Source organism: Phoxinus phoxinus (assembly GCF_949152265.1).
Source record: "Phoxinus phoxinus genome assembly, chromosome: 20".
Taxonomy (NCBI): Eukaryota; Metazoa; Chordata; class Actinopteri; order Cypriniformes; family Leuciscidae; genus Phoxinus; species Phoxinus phoxinus.
Window position 1 is genome coordinate 27871513 of NC_136895.1, and position 17346 is coordinate 27888858.

The 17346-nt window shown below is 39.1% G+C and overlaps 2 protein-coding genes across 28 annotated transcripts in view; one reads left to right on the top strand and one right to left on the bottom strand.

The window, feature by feature from the left end:
• The window catches only part of LOC306987968 (myosin IXB), a 57636-nt gene extending 50576 nt beyond the window's left edge, over positions 1 to 7060 (bottom strand). For 25 of the 27 annotated variants that reach the window (XR_013795294.1, XR_013795295.1, XR_013795296.1 and 22 more), the window contains exon 1: positions 6716 to 7060. The gene's annotated coding sequence lies outside the window, so the exon portion shown is untranslated. The remainder of the gene's footprint in view (positions 1 to 6715) is intronic. The other 2 variants (XM_079592618.1, XM_079592634.1) reach the window with 1 other exon arrangement.
• A 5242-nt stretch (positions 7061 to 12302) lies between these two features.
• s1pr4 (sphingosine-1-phosphate receptor 4) lies at positions 12303 to 15439 on the top strand. The gene is made up of 2 exons (XM_079592685.1): positions 12303 to 12376; positions 13740 to 15439. The coding sequence occupies exon 2, from the start codon at positions 13872 to 13874 to the stop codon at positions 15039 to 15041; it is 1170 nt and encodes a 389-aa protein (XP_079448811.1). The 5' UTR covers positions 12303 to 12376; positions 13740 to 13871; the 3' UTR covers positions 15042 to 15439.
• Positions 15440 to 17346: the final 1907 nt, after the last annotated feature.

The following is a 17346-nucleotide window of genomic DNA, read 5'->3' on the forward strand; positions in this document are numbered from 1 at the left end:
GGGAAATGTCCCGCCCCGTTACCATAACCACCAGTTTTACACAATGCTAACTAACTCAACCAGGCCCCGCCCCTTTATTCTGCGCATGAATCATTTAAATTAGGAATATTTTGACTTGTTCGTTCCCGGAAGAAACTCAAGACTACAATGGAGGCGTTTCAGGAGTTCAGAAACACTGATATAGAGATTAACACCCTTTGGAGTGGCTTTTTCATGCTCAAACAGTAACATTACACACTGAAGAAAGCTGAACATGGAAAAAAGCAGAATAGATCTTAAATAATTGCTTAATGCAATTGAATTTTAAAGTCTTAAATCTACAGAAAACACAAGTATGCATGCATTTTGCAGCTAAACACTCAACCTAAAGTACAGGTCAATGCTGTTTTCGACAAGAACACCAATTAGCCTTTAAAAAGTGGTCAAACAGAAGCCGAAGCTGCATCATGTCTTGTGCTTCGCTCTGAAAACATCTTGAAGACATTAACTGCTCCTCCTAAATCTCCTGATATTACGGCCCCAGACTCCGTTTGGCTCTTTAAGTGCTTTCCAATCACTGAATGTTTCTGTTGGTCGGGCGCTCGCAGTCATTACACGAGCTCTGGGATTAGCTGGCATATCCAGAAGGAATGTCACGTCACCGGCAGCCTCGCCTCGATGACTTACTTTTGCCTGTGTGGCGTTCAGCACGAGAACCCGACTAAAGAAGACCCCAAAATGCTCGTTTTCACTGAGGTTGAGGGTTGATGTTTTGTCCTCGGCTGCACAAAGATCAAGAAACTATTAAACATAAAAACAATTTACTTATAATATCGGGGTCGGTACGATTTTTTGATTCTTTATACGAATTTTTAAAGAGGTCTGTTATGCTCAGCTAGTCAAAAATGCTGTAAGAACAGTAATATTGTAAAATATTATTACAACGTAAAATAACTGTTTTCTATCGTAATATATTGTAAAATGTAATTTATTCCTGTGATGCAAAGCTGAATTTTCAGTATCATTACTCCAGTGTCACAAGATCCTTCAGAAATCATTATAATATGATGATTTGCTGCTCAAAGAAAAGAAAAATCAAAATTCATTTCAAAAATTCATTCATAAATTATCCTCAATGTTGAAAACAGATGTGCAGCTTCATATTTTTGTGGAAACCTTTAAACATTTTCCGTTGGATAAAAAAAAAAAAAAAAGCATTAATAGAAAGTTCAACAGCACTTATTTGAAATATAAATCTTTGGTAACATTATAAATGTCTTTACTGTCAGTTTTGATTGATGTAATACATCCATGCTGATGAATAAACTTACTAATACTACTAAAAATAAACTCTCATGACCCCAAACTTTAGGGGTCTTATTTTATCCCCCCAAAATTAAAAAGCCTATTTAAGGACCATATAAATAAATAAATAAATATATATATTATTATTATTGTGCATTGCATCATACACATTTAGCCCAAAATGTTTTGTTAACATTATGAAAAAAGCACTTATTGTGACAGATTTAAATCAACAAAATATCCAATGTAACAAGTACCATCATGAATATTTGCAATTTCGCGTTACAATGTAAATAATACATTGTATTAGTAAGAAGATACGGATGTATTAAGAAAAAGAATAGTATTTTAACCTGGCTACAACAATAATAATAACATAGCCTACATTATAAATGTTTGAATTTGGGGGAAATGCGCATAACTGACATGAAAATAATGTCACAATGGAAAACTTTGTCTTTAACACAACATATTTTCGTTTGATTTATTTTATGACCGTTCACACACGAGGTCACCGTGTTAATCGATGGCCCATTTCGCGGGCTTAACCTCCTGCGGCGTGTTTACATCAAATGACGAGGAGAATGGAGCAATGTCTGCCCGTTTACTAAACAAACGGCGTCGATAATCAAGCACAAGTCAACAGAAATCTCACAGCTGTGTGTCGACGCTAACAGCCACGGTTAATGAGCTCTACTCGACTGAGGGGGTGTTTTATGAAGTCTCTGGCTCTCAAACCTCTCCGGCCACTTTCCACTCAGACACACGCTTCCTGCATGAGATCAATACACAGTCCAACATCAAAACCACATCATTACCAACCCGCTGACACCAGCGGAAAAGGAGACTCCCATTCATCTCCGGGACAGTAGAGCACACACACATTGTCTCTCTGACGAAAGGGTACACAATAAACGCTCGTTTTTCAGCTGACCTAAACAGTCAGAAATGTCAGGCTGACGCTGTTTTGAAGGGGTTAATGCAACAGAGACCGAATGTGTGTCGGCTAGACTCATTTCTGCATGTGCTCTATAATTAGGGTTATTTATAAACTTGGAATGGACGATGATAAACTGCATGCAAGACCGTCCAAGCTTTAACAATTTCCGTCCGCTTCTACCACGTGTGCGTCATCTCGCGTGCGCACCGCAAAGTTTGCTCGGTTTGCTTGAAGCTTGAAAGCTTTTATCTCTCCTTCTCAACCCCCCTCCAAAACCCGACACACCCATAATGCATTGCTGTCAGGCCACTTTGGGGCAACTTCTAGATTAAAAGCCTGTCTTTACCACAGTGAAGCAGATGAGTGACCGGACCACGATGGATGTTTCTCTAAATTAGGGAAGCATTCCACTGCCATCTGCAAGTCTTGCAGATTCTCGAGAGGAAGAGGGCTTCTTTGTGAACCTCATGGAGAAAATGGATCTAATTCTTGCCATCTGCTCGTCAATACTCATTACTGGGCTTGTTATGGTGGATGCATATGAAGCCACTAGTTTATCTAATCACCAATGGCTTCATAATATTCATGCATTACAGAAAAAATAAAATAAAACTAATATAATGTAGGGCTGGGTGTTATTGAATTGGATGTTCACATAGTTTGCATGCAAGTAAACATATAAAACAAGATAATTAATATAGCAATACTTTGATTTTTGCAGCCAAATACGCAGCCAAAATGTTCAATCCTTCCTTATCTCACAACTAGAGAGAATTATAAAGTAGTTTTAATAAACTTTGGTAGCTAGTAGGCCTATGTTAAGATACATTTCTGTGAGGAATTTTTTATAAAGGTTTTAGTGAAAATATAAGCATTCTAGAAAATATACTGTGGTTCGTATATGCAAAAAATTTATATAAATGAAATGGTTAAATATTCTTAAAAAAAAAAAAAAAAAAATGCTGAGATTGTACTTTAAAATGATGATAAGTTGAAGACAAACGCTAATATATATATATATATATTTATTTAAAAATATTTACCGGCTGAAATCTTGCTTTTTTAGGCTACATCGTAAAAGTTTAAGTAAATTTATAGGCCTACAGATAATACTGTAGTTGTTATATTAGTGCATGCAAATTAAATGAATAAATAAACATAATTAGTCAGTTTGTTAATTTAGTAAAAAAAGGTGCCTTTTTTTGCAACAACTGTGTTTAAAAAGCATGACTCCTTTGGTTGATGAAAAAAAAAAACTTTAAATTTAAGCCATTTTAGAGCAAAATACAACTACTGAGTAATATATTAAATATTCAAGGCTGAAAAATATTGTGATATTTGAACAGACATACTGCCCAGCCCTACTTCCAGGTCTCTCATTCAGTGGTTCCCTTTCAATACGTCAGCGCACATATGGTGCAACAAAAAAAGCTTTGTGGGCCGCCCTCTCAACTTCACAATAACCCTTTAAAATAGAGACTGGAAAAAAAAGAAAGAGTGAGAAAGAGTAAATAGGGCAGGGACACCCAGCCGTCTAACACTCCTGGCAACCTGAATTTCCTATGACTACGTCTACATTCATCGGCAAGCATCAACTTCCTGTTCACGTCTCAGTCACTGAAGAGTTTCTCAATATGAACCCACCCCCTCCATTGTGCTAAATCATTAAAGTCGACACAAAACAAAGGTGCGGTTATCGGCTGATGTAGATCCTCTCAAAATGGCAAAATATTAGCCAGTATTTTGGGGTTAATATAAAGAGAAACATATTTTTATTTGGAGTGACATGCACATATTAGTATTGGCAAAAGTACAGACTTCGGTACCAAGTCGGTTCTGAAATTTGAAAATGTGACGATACCAGCATTTCCCTCTAGCATTTTGAGCGCTGTTGAACGGATTCTTAAACACCTATGATTGTTGTGTTCACACGCTCAATATATATATGTCTCTGATTGGCCATTGTGTTCAGGCACGCTTGCATATGTGATTGGCTACAATGATCAACGCTTCAAAAACGTGTTACTGAGCGCTGACACAGATACACACAGGAGCGTTTGAAAGCAGGCCTCATTGAAGCATTGATCATTGTACCCAATCACAGACATATATGTTGAGTGCATGAACGCAATGGCCAATCAGAGACATATGTTGAGCGCGTGAACGCAATGGCCAATCACAGACATATATGTTGAGCGCGTGAACGCAATGGCCAATCACAGACATATATGTTGAGCGCGTGAACGCAATGGCCAATCACAGACATATGTTGAGCGCGTGAACGCAATAGCCAATCACAGACATATATGTTGAGTTTGTGAACGCAATGGCCATTTACAGACATATATGTTGAGTTTGTGAACGCAATGGCCAATCACAGACATATATGTTGAGCGCGTGAACGCAATGGCCAATCACAGACATATGTTGAGTGTGTGAACGCAATGGCCATTTACAGACATATATGTTGAGTTTGTGAACGCAATGGCCAATCACAGACATATATGTTGAGTTTGTGAACGCAATGGCCAATCACAGACATATATGTTGAGTTTGTGAACGCAATGGCCAATCACAGACAAATATGTTGAGTTTGTGAACGCAATGGCCAATCACAGACATATGTTGAGTGTGTGAATGCAATGGCCAATCACAGACATATGTTGAGTTCATGAACGCAATGGCCAATCACAGACATATGTTGAGTTCGTGAACGCAATGGCCAATCACAGACATAAGTTGAGTTTGTGAACGCAATGGCCAATCACAGACATAAGTTGAGTTCGTGAACGCAATGGCCAATCACAGACATAAGTTGAGCGTGTGAACGCAATGGCCAATCACAGACATATGTTGAGTTCGTGAACGCAATGGCCAATCACAGACATATGTTGAGTTTGTGAACGCAATGGCCAATCACAGACATATACTGAGTGTGTGAACGCAATGGCCAATCAGAGACATATGTTGAGTGCATGAACACAATGGCCAATCAGAGACACGGGTAGGTTGAGTGTGTGAACGCAATGGCCAATCACAGACATATGTTGAGTTTGTGAACGCAATGGCCAATCACAGACATATGTTGAGTTCGTGAACGCAATGGCCAATCAGAGACATATGTTGAGTGCATGAACACAATGGCCAATCAGAGACACAGGTAGGTTGAGTGTGTGAACGCAATGGCCAATCACAGACATATGTTGAGTTTGTGAACGCAATGGCCAATCAGAGACGCATATGTTGAGCGTGTGAACGCAATGGCCAATCACAGACATATATGTTGAGCATGTGAACACAATGGCCAATCACAGACATATATGTTGAGCATGTGAACACAATGGCCAATCACAGACATATATGTTGAGCATGTGAACACAAAGGCCAATCAGAGGTGTTTAAGAATCCGTTCAATGGCGCTAAAAAGGCTAGAGGGAAATGCAGGCATCGTCACATTTTTTTAATTTCAGTACCGAACTGGTACCGAAGTCTGTACTTTTGACGCCACTAGCACAATATGAATTGTTCACAATAAGACCAGGAACGTGGATTTAAAAAGTACATTCTGATTTCATGATGTCTTCTATTATTGTTCAATTCTAAGACTCATACATTGAACATCTACATATCCTCGTTTGCTTTGAAGCAAGAGGCGTTTTCTCATGCTATATTCACAAACAAAAATAACACTAACACATGACACGCAAAAATGTATCTCACTTCCTGTCAAGTTTCTGTTCTTGGTGATGATGGGCTATTTCCATGGCTGTTCAACGCAGACAGTAGGAGGATAGTCAGAAGTCAGTCATAGTTGAAAAAAAGGCCAATCCTAAAGTCCAGACAGGGATGACCACCATCCAATTGGCTTTTCCAAAGACAATAATGATTTACAGGGCTGTGTATTGTAGTATTACTTTATGATGCTAATATGCAAACACTTGACTGTAAACTTAAATATGACCATAAATAGTATTAGCAACAAACCCCATTGTGAGTCAGAATTCTGACATATGAAAAACACAATGAAGCACAATGCAACAAGTAAGAGGTTCAACCAGAGATCCCAACAGGGTTTATATCCATTGAATTCATTCACGAAACACAGATTGTATGCATCATTGAGAAATATTAAACTAGAGTTCAGATTTATGTACAATGAACCACCACAACAAAGCGGGAAATCAAAGATTAAAGGTTACATTGTATCAATCTAACAAAGGCGCAATCCGGGAAGTTCGTTTTATTTCGAGCCCTTTCGCTGCGAACGTATACTTTTATCGTTCATTAATGTGCCTTTGAGTTACTTTCTACTTTAACCGCTATTTTTCCGAGAAAATATTTAAGTTACTTTCATCAGAAATGTCGCTTGGTGTTTTGAAACAAAAGCCTTTTCACTTCCAGCCACCCGGAAAGTTTCTGTTCGCCGCCGCCTCGGAGTCGAAAACGACGGACTCGAATAAATGAAATAATAAAAAAAGCCGGCAAACTTACCTTGATGTGTGCGTGTTGTGCTGAATGAAGCTTCTCATCTTTGATAAGTTAATAAATGTGGCTGCTCGTTTGTCTCCGTGTGTTTGTGTGTACGTGTATATGCGGCTCCTCCTCTTCATCCAGCAGGTCGCCTCTTCATCAATTTTTATCCAGACAGGTTTATTTCCACCCCAGAGATCTCTTTAAAAACATAACACAGAGATATGAGTCCGGAGAGGACACCCGGACATGGTGAATGCGATCTGAGAGCTTTGTGCTGTCGATCTAAAACACACAGCCAGGAAAACTTCTCGTGTGAACAGACGCTGAACTGCGACGCCTGGCGGATGAAAGGGAACTGCAGCCAGACACCAGGGTCGTTCCTTAATTTATTTGACCCTGTTGCTAACTTTTATTCGTTTATTTTCATTGAAAATATTACTTAGGCTTCTTTTTAATATTACTTAGGTAATTTTTTGCTTTACTTATTTTTACATTTCTAAATTGAACTCTGCAAGCGTTTGGCATTAAAAGGTATTTGTCATTCCAATAAAGAAACGTAAAAAGAAACTCCCATAGGCGCTTCTGTCTGTCTGGTAAAGGTGAGCAGAGAGCAAAGCCTTGTGGTTATATGTGAGAACTACAGCGTGTCTGAAAAAAATGAAATGTGATTACATTAAAGTACAGCTAGATGTCAGTAGAAATTCAGACACTGAACAATGTCTGTCTGTCCAGATGTTTAATGTTTGAAGGCATCTAAAGAAGAATGGCCTACATTTCAAGAGCTTTCTATCTCACTTTTTATTAGTGTATTGTTCATTTTAAATTGAATGTGTAAACTCTTATATTATTTGAGTTTGTTTCTTTGTCCAGATTCCAGCTCTGCTCACTTCAGACATTCGTCATCATGAGGTGCATGCTGGGATGCTTTTAAACCATATTGAATGAGAATTGAGGAACATGTGTGATGAGCACTTAATGTTACTTCTCCTTTGCATCCACTACAACATATGCATTTAAAATCATTTTGTTAAGAATTTCCTACGTCTTTACTTCAAGTTATCATGAACAACATAAGTGCATCCAAGCATCGGTTTCCATTATTCATGCATACAAAGATAAAACATCCATAAACACCTGTTCACACCAAGAACGGAAACCATAACAATAACTATTTAGCGTCCACACTAGCGGACGATATCGTTCTGTTTATTCTAATTTTTGACGTCACTTTGTAGGCCAACCCGGATGTTAGCGGCGCATGGGTTCCCTCGGTCGAAAAGCTATGCATTTTCCCCATAGACTTTTGGAAAATCGCCAAAAATAAGATCTGTGTTCAACAAAGAGTTGTGACCCTTACACGTTTTGTCTATCAAGATAATCTTTACAATTTAATCCAACATTTATACATTTTGAAGCCTAAATAAAGCCATCAGATATAAAATGCTAACGGTAGGCTATAAACGGACTACAGCACACCACTCTGACCATGGTCGCGGATCAACGTCATCATCAAGCTTCCTCAAACTTTATTTAAAAAACACGCTCGCTCATTATGATCTGCGCTCTGTATGAACCCTATGGTATGAACACTTATCCACTTTTTCATGAGAAATATTGCCCATTAGTTTTTTCCAAAAATGTTAGAAACTAATTTTGTTTATATGCGTGCCTCTGAGATTTTTTTTATCTTTTGTTAATGTTTTATTTATTCGTTTATTAGATTGTTAGTTTATATAAACCTTAATATTATTTTCTTTGTGATTAAGATTATTATGCCTGATCATTGTACCCCAAATACACTTTAATAAAGATTATCTTTCACTGTATTATGTTTGATTGTATGTTTGCACACCATTTGCTAATTCGCCAGAAAAAACAACACGCTTTTACCATCTCAGAAGCACTAACGTAAGCTATGGCCGTATCAATTTCCAATCTTATGTTCGACATTCGACGACTTGTGGTTGCATCTCAGGACAAAACAAAACACCATTGTCGAACAGTCTCTCCACAGAAATAACCCAGATAGCAAAATATACACGGGCCAGATCCGGTTTCTTTAAAGAACGTGAGGCTGAAACCATAGACAGTATATAAACTGGACACAGCGACCCCATAGGTTTCAACGGAGAAAAATGAAGTCAATTAGAAGCACTCACTTCCTGATGGCCAGGCGAACTGCGCAGGCTCAAACTGAGCTTGACGACGTAGATGTGACGTGAGCAACCTGTAGGTCTTCTAGTAGCTGTGCCGAGAGAAATCTGAATCATTCCCTTCCGAATCTCGCAGAGACGGAGAGCGTGAGCATTAGCTGTCCATGAGCTAGCAGCAAGAGCAACTTTATCACTCTCTATGGGCTTCTCCCTTGACTTTATGCCTCTACATCCTCCCGATTGCTTGCGAGCTTCTCCGCCGGTCTATACGGTAATTTCTCGACTTGTGCGACAGAGTCGCGCGGTTATGACGCAATCGTTAGCCTATTTTTACAAAACCGTCTTCTACGGGGCCATAACGTAAAAGATACAAGGTAATGGAGCCTTTTATACATTTTCGTGTTTCTTTAGAAATAAACAATGGACAAATGGAGTCTTTAAACGCCTCAGATGTAAAGTTATTCGCTGTCAAAGTGACGCCAAAATGAATGGGAGTCAATGTAATGCTAACAGCAGGTGGGGGTCCGCTAGCCAATGGCGGCGCCCGGGGATGCTTCAGTTTCCGGCGGATAGATTGTTGTCCTTTGGCTGTTGTCCCTTGTTGATGTTGTCCCTTGTTGATGTTGTCCCTTGTTGATGTTGTCCCTTGGCTGAAACGCGGGTTAGTAGTGAGAGATTTCCTGTTTGTCATGATGTCGTCTAAAGTCCCCGCCAAAGGATGTTGTCCCTTTTAGCAACTTGTTTTTTAGTCACAATAAAGTTTAAAAAATCACGAGCAGGTTATAACTGGTGTGTTTTATGTCATAGGTCAAAACGTGAAAATATTTAGAGGCTTTGTTAACCACAGACCTTATTTCAGGCGATTTAGCAAAAACCCATTCAAAAAACCCATAGACTTTAGGGCGAGGGAACCGGAAGTGCTAAAATGCTAACTCACTTCCGCGTTTTGGCCTACAAAGTGACGTCATAACTTTATGCTCTATACTCTATGCAGTTTTGTCGTCTGTCACTTTAAATGCCTGAGGGATAGTTCACCTGAATATGAAAATGTATTATTTACTCACCCTCATGTCGTTTATCTTCGGAACACAAATGAAGATGTTTTTAATGAGATCCAAGAGACAGCTTAACATCCATTGACAGCTTCGCAACTACCACTTTGACGCTTCAAAAAGTTTGTGAAACTAATCCATATGAATTGAGTGGTTTGATCCAAATTTTCTGAAGAGACATGATCACTTTATATGATTATTCTGCAAGAATCAATGAGGTTCATTCTCGTGTTACACAACACGTTTGAGCTTCAGCAAGAACCAATGAGGTTCATTCTCGTGTCACACAACACGTTTGAGCTTCAGCAAGAGCCAATGAGGTTCATTCTTATGTCACACAACACGTTTGAGCTTCAGCAAGAGCCAATGAGGTTCATTCTCGTGTTACACAACACGTTTGAGCTTCAGCAAGAGCCAATGAGGTTCATTCTCGTGTTACACAACACGTTTGAGCTTCAGCAAGAGCCAATGAGGTTCATTCTCGTGTTACACAACACGTTTGAGCTTCAGCAAGAGCCAATGAGGTTCATTCTTGTGTTACGCATCACGTTTGAGCATCAGCGAGAACCAATGAGGTTCATTCTTGTGTCACACAACACGTTTGAGCTTCTGCAAGACCCAATGAGGTTCATTCTCGTGTTACGCATCACGTTTGAGCATCAGCGAGAACCAATGAGGTTCATTCTCGTGTCTCACAACACGTTTGAGCTTCAGCGAGAACCAATGAGGTTCATTCTCGTGTCACACAACACGTTTGAGCTTCAGCGAGAACCAATGAGGTTCATTCTCGTGTTACGTAGCACGTTAATGTGGGCCTACCTGAAAACCAATGGTTTACATTGACATGACACTTACTTTTAAGTAGCTAATGCTACAATAAAACACTGCAGTTCACTTTCAGATGTTGTAGGGAGGTGTCTGCTTGAGTCTTTCCTGAAGCTGTAAACAACTCATTTATCACGCAGGTTCAGTTTCTGCTGACGTGATCATGTTTAATAGTGACACTCTTTTGCTTTTTGTGTGGCTTTCTCTGATAACACTTTTTTTATTTTCAGAGTGCGAGTGTCGCGAGGGCGTTGGCAACTGTGAAGGGTGTAGCTTCTTACCTCAGGATGTGGTAGTTTCAGAAGTCCCCCCTCCTTTATCTTACCCCAACATTTACTGGATTAGTAGAATACAAACATAAATTAAGAAAATGAACTGTGTTATTCTACTCCGATGTTTTAAAATTGTTTTGGAGGACTGCAAAGAAATTATGCATAGATAAAAAAAAGGACTAAATCAGTTCATTTCCACTCTGGATCAGCCATACGTAAATGCAGAAAACTGTAGTTTCTACTTTACAAACAGTTTACAGGTGATTTAAATGTATGTATAAAACATTATGAAGATTGTAATGGATGATCGCACATCCAAAATATTTATGATTGGCAAGCATTTTCAGTATTGGAAACATTTAGGAAAAAACAACTACATTTGTTGATTGTGGAGATGATTTGGTTTGGTTTTTGGTGATGAGGTTTGTAAGTGTGTGTGTGTGTGTGTGTGTGTGTGTGTGTGTGTGTGTGTGTGTGTGTGTGTGTGTGTGTGTGTGTGTGTGTGTGTGTGTGTGTGAGTGTGTGTGTGTGTGTGTGTGTGTGTGTGTGTGTGTGTGTGTGTGTGTGTGTGTTTCCACCCAGCTGGATGAGGTGAACTGAAAACAGTAAGGGAGGAGGCCACTTTTACTAGGTCATCAGGGCTTCCTGTTTGCTGACTGGCTTCTGAGAAATGTCAGTTAAAGCAACTTGAAAACTGTTGTAAGGATATTCGTGTAGCATCTGTGTATTTAAAGGGTCTTGCAAAATGTTTTCATTACTGCAACACGTGCTGACTAAACTGGCACAATGGCTTCCTGTAGTAGTGCTAAATCATTGCTGTCCATTTATTGCAAATATAATATTGTAAATTGCTTAATAAGTGGAAACCATTATGTTATATATATATATATATATATATATATATATGTATATATATATATATGTATATATATATATATATATATATATATATATATATATATATATATACATACATACATACATATATGTATATATATTTTTGTATATAATTTGATTTATTTCTTTATTATATTTCACTTTGTTTTTGCAGGCTGTGCAAACAGTGTTCACACAGAGGACAAATCTTCCCCAACATGTACAATATTCTTTACCAAATCGTATTGCATAAAGTGCAACTTGATTTTTCTCAGGGTAAACCACGATTTGCCCATATTCTGGGAAGATGTTACAATGTGCATTTTAGAAACAATGTAGAAACTGATCATTTTTTTAGCTTTCTCCATTGGGTGTGTCAAAAGTCTGCAAGAAAGCTTCCTTCCTTGTTACTGCATGGTATATAATCGTTCAGAGACCCAGCGCTCGAGCTTTCTGCACCAGAGCATGGCTCAATATCAATTACACCAGCATCACTAAGAGGTGAGTTAAGATGCACTAGCAAAATGCCCTTGGTTTTTATTTAAATGTCTTTAAAAAAATAACATATGCATATATATTCATTTAGGAATGTCTTTTATGAACTATATAGTAGTATTTTGAACATAAATGTTTTGCATTTATATTATTGAGATTTAAACCTGTTATTATATTGTATTTTAACATGAACCATGTAATTATTCCATTTAAATGACACATTAAAACGATTTATTTGTTTATTGATTGATTGATTTATTGCACGTGTTGGCTCTTTAAACACGCCACGCTGAAATACCCTCTTAACCACAAGTGCAGTAGTGAAACTAGAGATATTTAAATGTACTGTACACATGGCGAGATGAAATTAGGTCAAGCTCATGATGCGTTTACTCCTAAAATAAAACTTTTAGAACTAAAGAACATTAAATATATATATATATTTACAACAGTTTAATTATTCTTTACTATTCTCATCGCTATTTTGTATTTTGTGGGTCGGTGGTGTAATCTGGCGGTTACAAATCTGGCAACTGAAACAGGGACCGCAAATAGCAATTTCTGAGATGACACCCTTGTGCGCTTGAGCAAGACGCTTAGTGCGGGAATGTCCCCGTAATGTGAATTTTCATAATCACATGGCATCATGTTAGTAGGGTAGCTTGGTAAAATGAGCATTTCACAGCCATCACCTTTAGGTTGATGATGATTTTCAAGATGTGTTCCTGGATTGACAAAATCATACACTCTTAAAAATAAAGATGATTTTTTTGGCATCTATGGTTCCATGAAGAACCTTTAACATCTATGGAAACTTTCCATTGCATTAAGTGGAAACATGTTCTTTAGATCATTAAAGTTCTTCACAGTAAGACGGTTTTTTTTAAAGAACGTACACTGAAAGGAACCCAAAATGGTTCTTCTATGGCAAAAACTCACTTTTTGAACCTTTATTTTTAAGAGTGTTGAACCTTTCCATTGCACAAGACGTTCTTAGAAACGTAGAAAAGGGTTCTTAAGATTATTAAAATGTTCTTCTTCACACTAAGAAGAAAATGCTTCTTTAAAAAACTGTGCACTGAAAGGATCTTTGGGGAACCCAGCGTTTTTTTTCTATGTGTTCAAACCGTGTTTTTGAGACTGTCTCTGGTTCACTGCAGTTTTAAGGAGAAAACACTCAGCAATGATGTTGACTTATGAATCTTGTGGTTTATGGTTTGTTTTAAAGTGTATTAAAAACACCACATAGACATATAAACAACCTTAAAAGCTTGATTTCACATTTAAACTTTTGAACTTTTGGTATTTATTCAGTTCATGAACCTACTAAAAATCAATTAACTTTGTCTAACAAACTGTTTTCCATCAGGTTATTCCGAGAGGGAAAGGATAATCGGGACGTATTCCCAAGGAGCCGGAGTCTGATTGCCTGGAGTCCGATTGCATCGACGACCGAATCGACCCCAGCGAGACTCAACTCCACGCTCCTGCCGTTCACACCATGGATGTCCTGCGATCTTTCAGCTCCGCCTCTTCCTGTCCAGACGTCTACAACTGGACCAGCAACAGCCTGATCCTGGGGCACTACAACTTCACCGGGCGCCTCCAGCACCGCAAGCCCTCGAAGAGCAGCGTCAGCGTCATCACCGTCCTGTTCCTGATCTTCAGCGTCTTCATCATCCTGGAGAACCTCATGGTGCTGCTAGCGGTGCTGTTCCGCGTACGCCTGCGTCATCGCTGGATATTCATCTGCATCGCCAACATCGCGCTGAGCGACCTCTTGACGGGATCCGCCTATGTGGTCAACATCTGCATGTCCGGCGATCGCACTTTCAAGCTAAGCCCAGTTCTGTGGTTGTTCCGTGAAGGACTTCTATTTGTGGCGTTAGCGGCCTCCATATTCAGCCTGCTCTTGATCGCCGTGGAGCGCTACGCCACTATGATGAAGCCCGTCCACCAGAAAACCGCCACGAAAACTTACCGAATCTACATAATGGTGTTGCTGTGCTGGATCACAGCGTTGATAATCGGCTTCCTTCCGCTGATGGGCTGGAACTGCGTTTGCGACCTGAGAAGTTGCTCCACACTTCTCCCGCTCTACTCCAAGAGCTACATCTTGTTCGCCCTGGTCATCTTCTTCATGATCCTGCTCACAATCGGCGCACTGTATTTTGCGATCTACTGCCACGTCCGCAGTAGCACCGAGACAATATCGCCACGCAGCCGCAAGCGTTCGCTGCGCCTCCTGAAGGCTGTGATCTCGATCGTGGGAGTCTTCATGGTGTGTTGGGGACCGTTGTTCATCCTCCTGTTGGTGGACTTCTTCTGCTACTCTCGCAACTGCAGCACGCTCTTCAATCCCGAATGGGTCATCGCCCTAGCCGTGCTCAACTCCGCCATGAATCCGCTCATTTACTCGTTCGGCAGCCTGGAGCTACGCAAAGCCATCGCGACGCTCCTGTGCTGCTGCTGTCTGAAGATGGGACTGTGCAACCCCAAGACCTTCATGACCCAGGAGACCTCCAGCACCTCGGGGAGCCGACACAGCAGTTTGCGCAACAGCTTCAGCAAGGTGCGAAACCTGAGCACCAGCCCTCCGCCCGAACTGAAGAACGTCAAGAAAACACGCCTCAGCTCCACCACTTCTTGTTTATCTGCATCAAGCGGTTAGTCTGCGGGGGGGGGGGCAGGTGTGCTTCTCCTTCGCCACAGGAACTGCACCTCCTCAAACTCACCGTGATTGTGTGGCTTTCACTTTCTGCGGGTTAAACGTCAGCTGGTGTGATGGTCAAAACATGCAGAAAGGACTTTAAGAGTGAGCAGCTGTGCAACAAAAACATTCAAAACAAACCAAAAAAATGCAACTTAAGTAATACATTTGAGCTGAATGCAAAGCAAAGCAATCAGACCTGTAAGATTCTCAAAAACAAACTGCCTTTCATTGTTGTTTCATGTAAAAGTAATATAAATATTGTAATTTAAGTATTAAAAAGTATATTTTCATATTCTACTTAAAGTGAAATGTGTATATTTTTGCACGTAAAGGAAATAAAAATGCATTGAATGCTATTTGTCCTGCAATATTTCTTGAAGATTCTCAGTCAATATCATTCATTGAACACAAGAGGGAGACGAGACAATACACAGCCTTCTTCAATGCAGCATTCTTCAGGATTGCAAAGGGCATTTTCATTTCAAACACTTCAAACTAAGCTTATTTGTTCATAATAATAATAACAATAATAATGCATACAATGTTACACACACAATACTATTCAGATACCCAGTGGTTTAGGTTTAGAGGACCAAACTTTAGGACTCTGGATGGATACATTCAGATCCACATTTTGAAATCCACCCAAGCATTCAAGAATATATAAAAAAAAACATTGAAGTGTGCATGGGAAACCACAGCCCTCCTAAAATAACATGACAGCCCATCTTAAAACCATCTGGACGATCCAGACAGCAATTGGAAGAATGCACAGTGGACGGAAGACATTAATATGGCCAGATAATATATTTAAAAGATGTAACCTACATGTTAACAGGAAAAAAAGCATTTTACCTGTAGTAGTTTATTTAAATACTTGAGGAAAATATACATACCGGTATACATTAGCACATACTTGAAGTGTGTTTGTGATGAATTGATGGAAACAAAAGTTTACTAAAATGCACTTGTACACAAAGTCAAGCATTATAGCCATAAAGGCCTGTTCATACCATGGACGACAACTGTAACTAATTTTTCTATTTTCTTTTTTTTTTCTATTTTAAGTATATAGTAGGCTACACATTTTAGATTTATGTGTTTGAAAGGCCCTTTAATCCAGAGCGACCTACGTTACCTTCCAGGTACACGTTTTATGAGTTCTTGATAAAGGATGATTATTCTTGCTAAAAATGTCTGCCACATGTACAACTATAACAATGATGACACAGAGCAGACGTATCATTAGAAACACTTTCATTACGTTTGTTTTTCCAGCTGATAAAAAAAAAAAAAAAAAGTGTCCCATTTTACATTTCTGGGTTTCTCAAAAGTGGAAGTCGTCATTGTTGGGTAAAATTCTGTAACGGTGAATGAGAGATTAAATATATATTTTCCTGTTCCCATTTGCTCAAATAGCAACAACAAAAAACTACACAACAGTGTTTTCACAACTTTCAAAAAGAGGACAAAAATAGAGAGATTGATAAGAGAAAAATATGTAAATTTGATCGTGGCTTCAGCCGCTGTATTAGAAAAACCCTCACAGCAGCGTTAACTGTTTTTTTGTTTTGTTTTTTTATCGGACACAAAGGTAATATAATAAAAAGTATAGTGTCATAAATGTACATACATAAAAAAATAAAAAAAAGTAAAAATCTGTACTATTTACGATGCTAATGACCGTTCAAACGCGTCATGGGTCCATTGAGAGCCAATCAGAATCCACCGGACTTCCGTAGCGCGCGCTTTTAATAAACAAAATTGTCCGTCGGTGTCGACGCAATATAGTCATCGTTCTGGGTGTGTGAAGTCTGTGAACTGACCAAAAAATGCCACCGCAAACGGATTAGTTTAGTTTACGACTGCATGACGTCTTGAAGGAAACATTGATTTATGTTCTCCTCATTAAAGAGGGCACGAAGGGTTAAGGGCGGTTGCGTGCAGACATACGTGATTACCGCGCGTCGCCTCCAGGTGTTCTGCAGACAGATAATGACGACCAAGTCCTCAGATAGGGTTTCTTCTGCACATTTGTAGCTGGTTAGCGTCGATTCAAACCAGTCACAGTCCATGCAAACGAATTCAACATTTCAGTTAACTAACAATTCAGAGCAGAAATAAAGGCAAACACGACGTTCTCATTGTCTAGTACCTCATTTAATTAAGAGAAACATGTTGTTTTAATATTTGTGTGTAAAAAAAAAAAAAAAAAACATCTCCATAAATCAGAATCGATTTGATAACACTTTCCTGGCTTATT

What these genes read in the sequence shown, in the direction of transcription:
- s1pr4 (XM_079592685.1), top strand. Translation starts at nt 13,872, where the DNA reads ATGGATGTCCTGCGATCTTTCAGCTCCGCCTCTTCCTGTCCAGACGTC.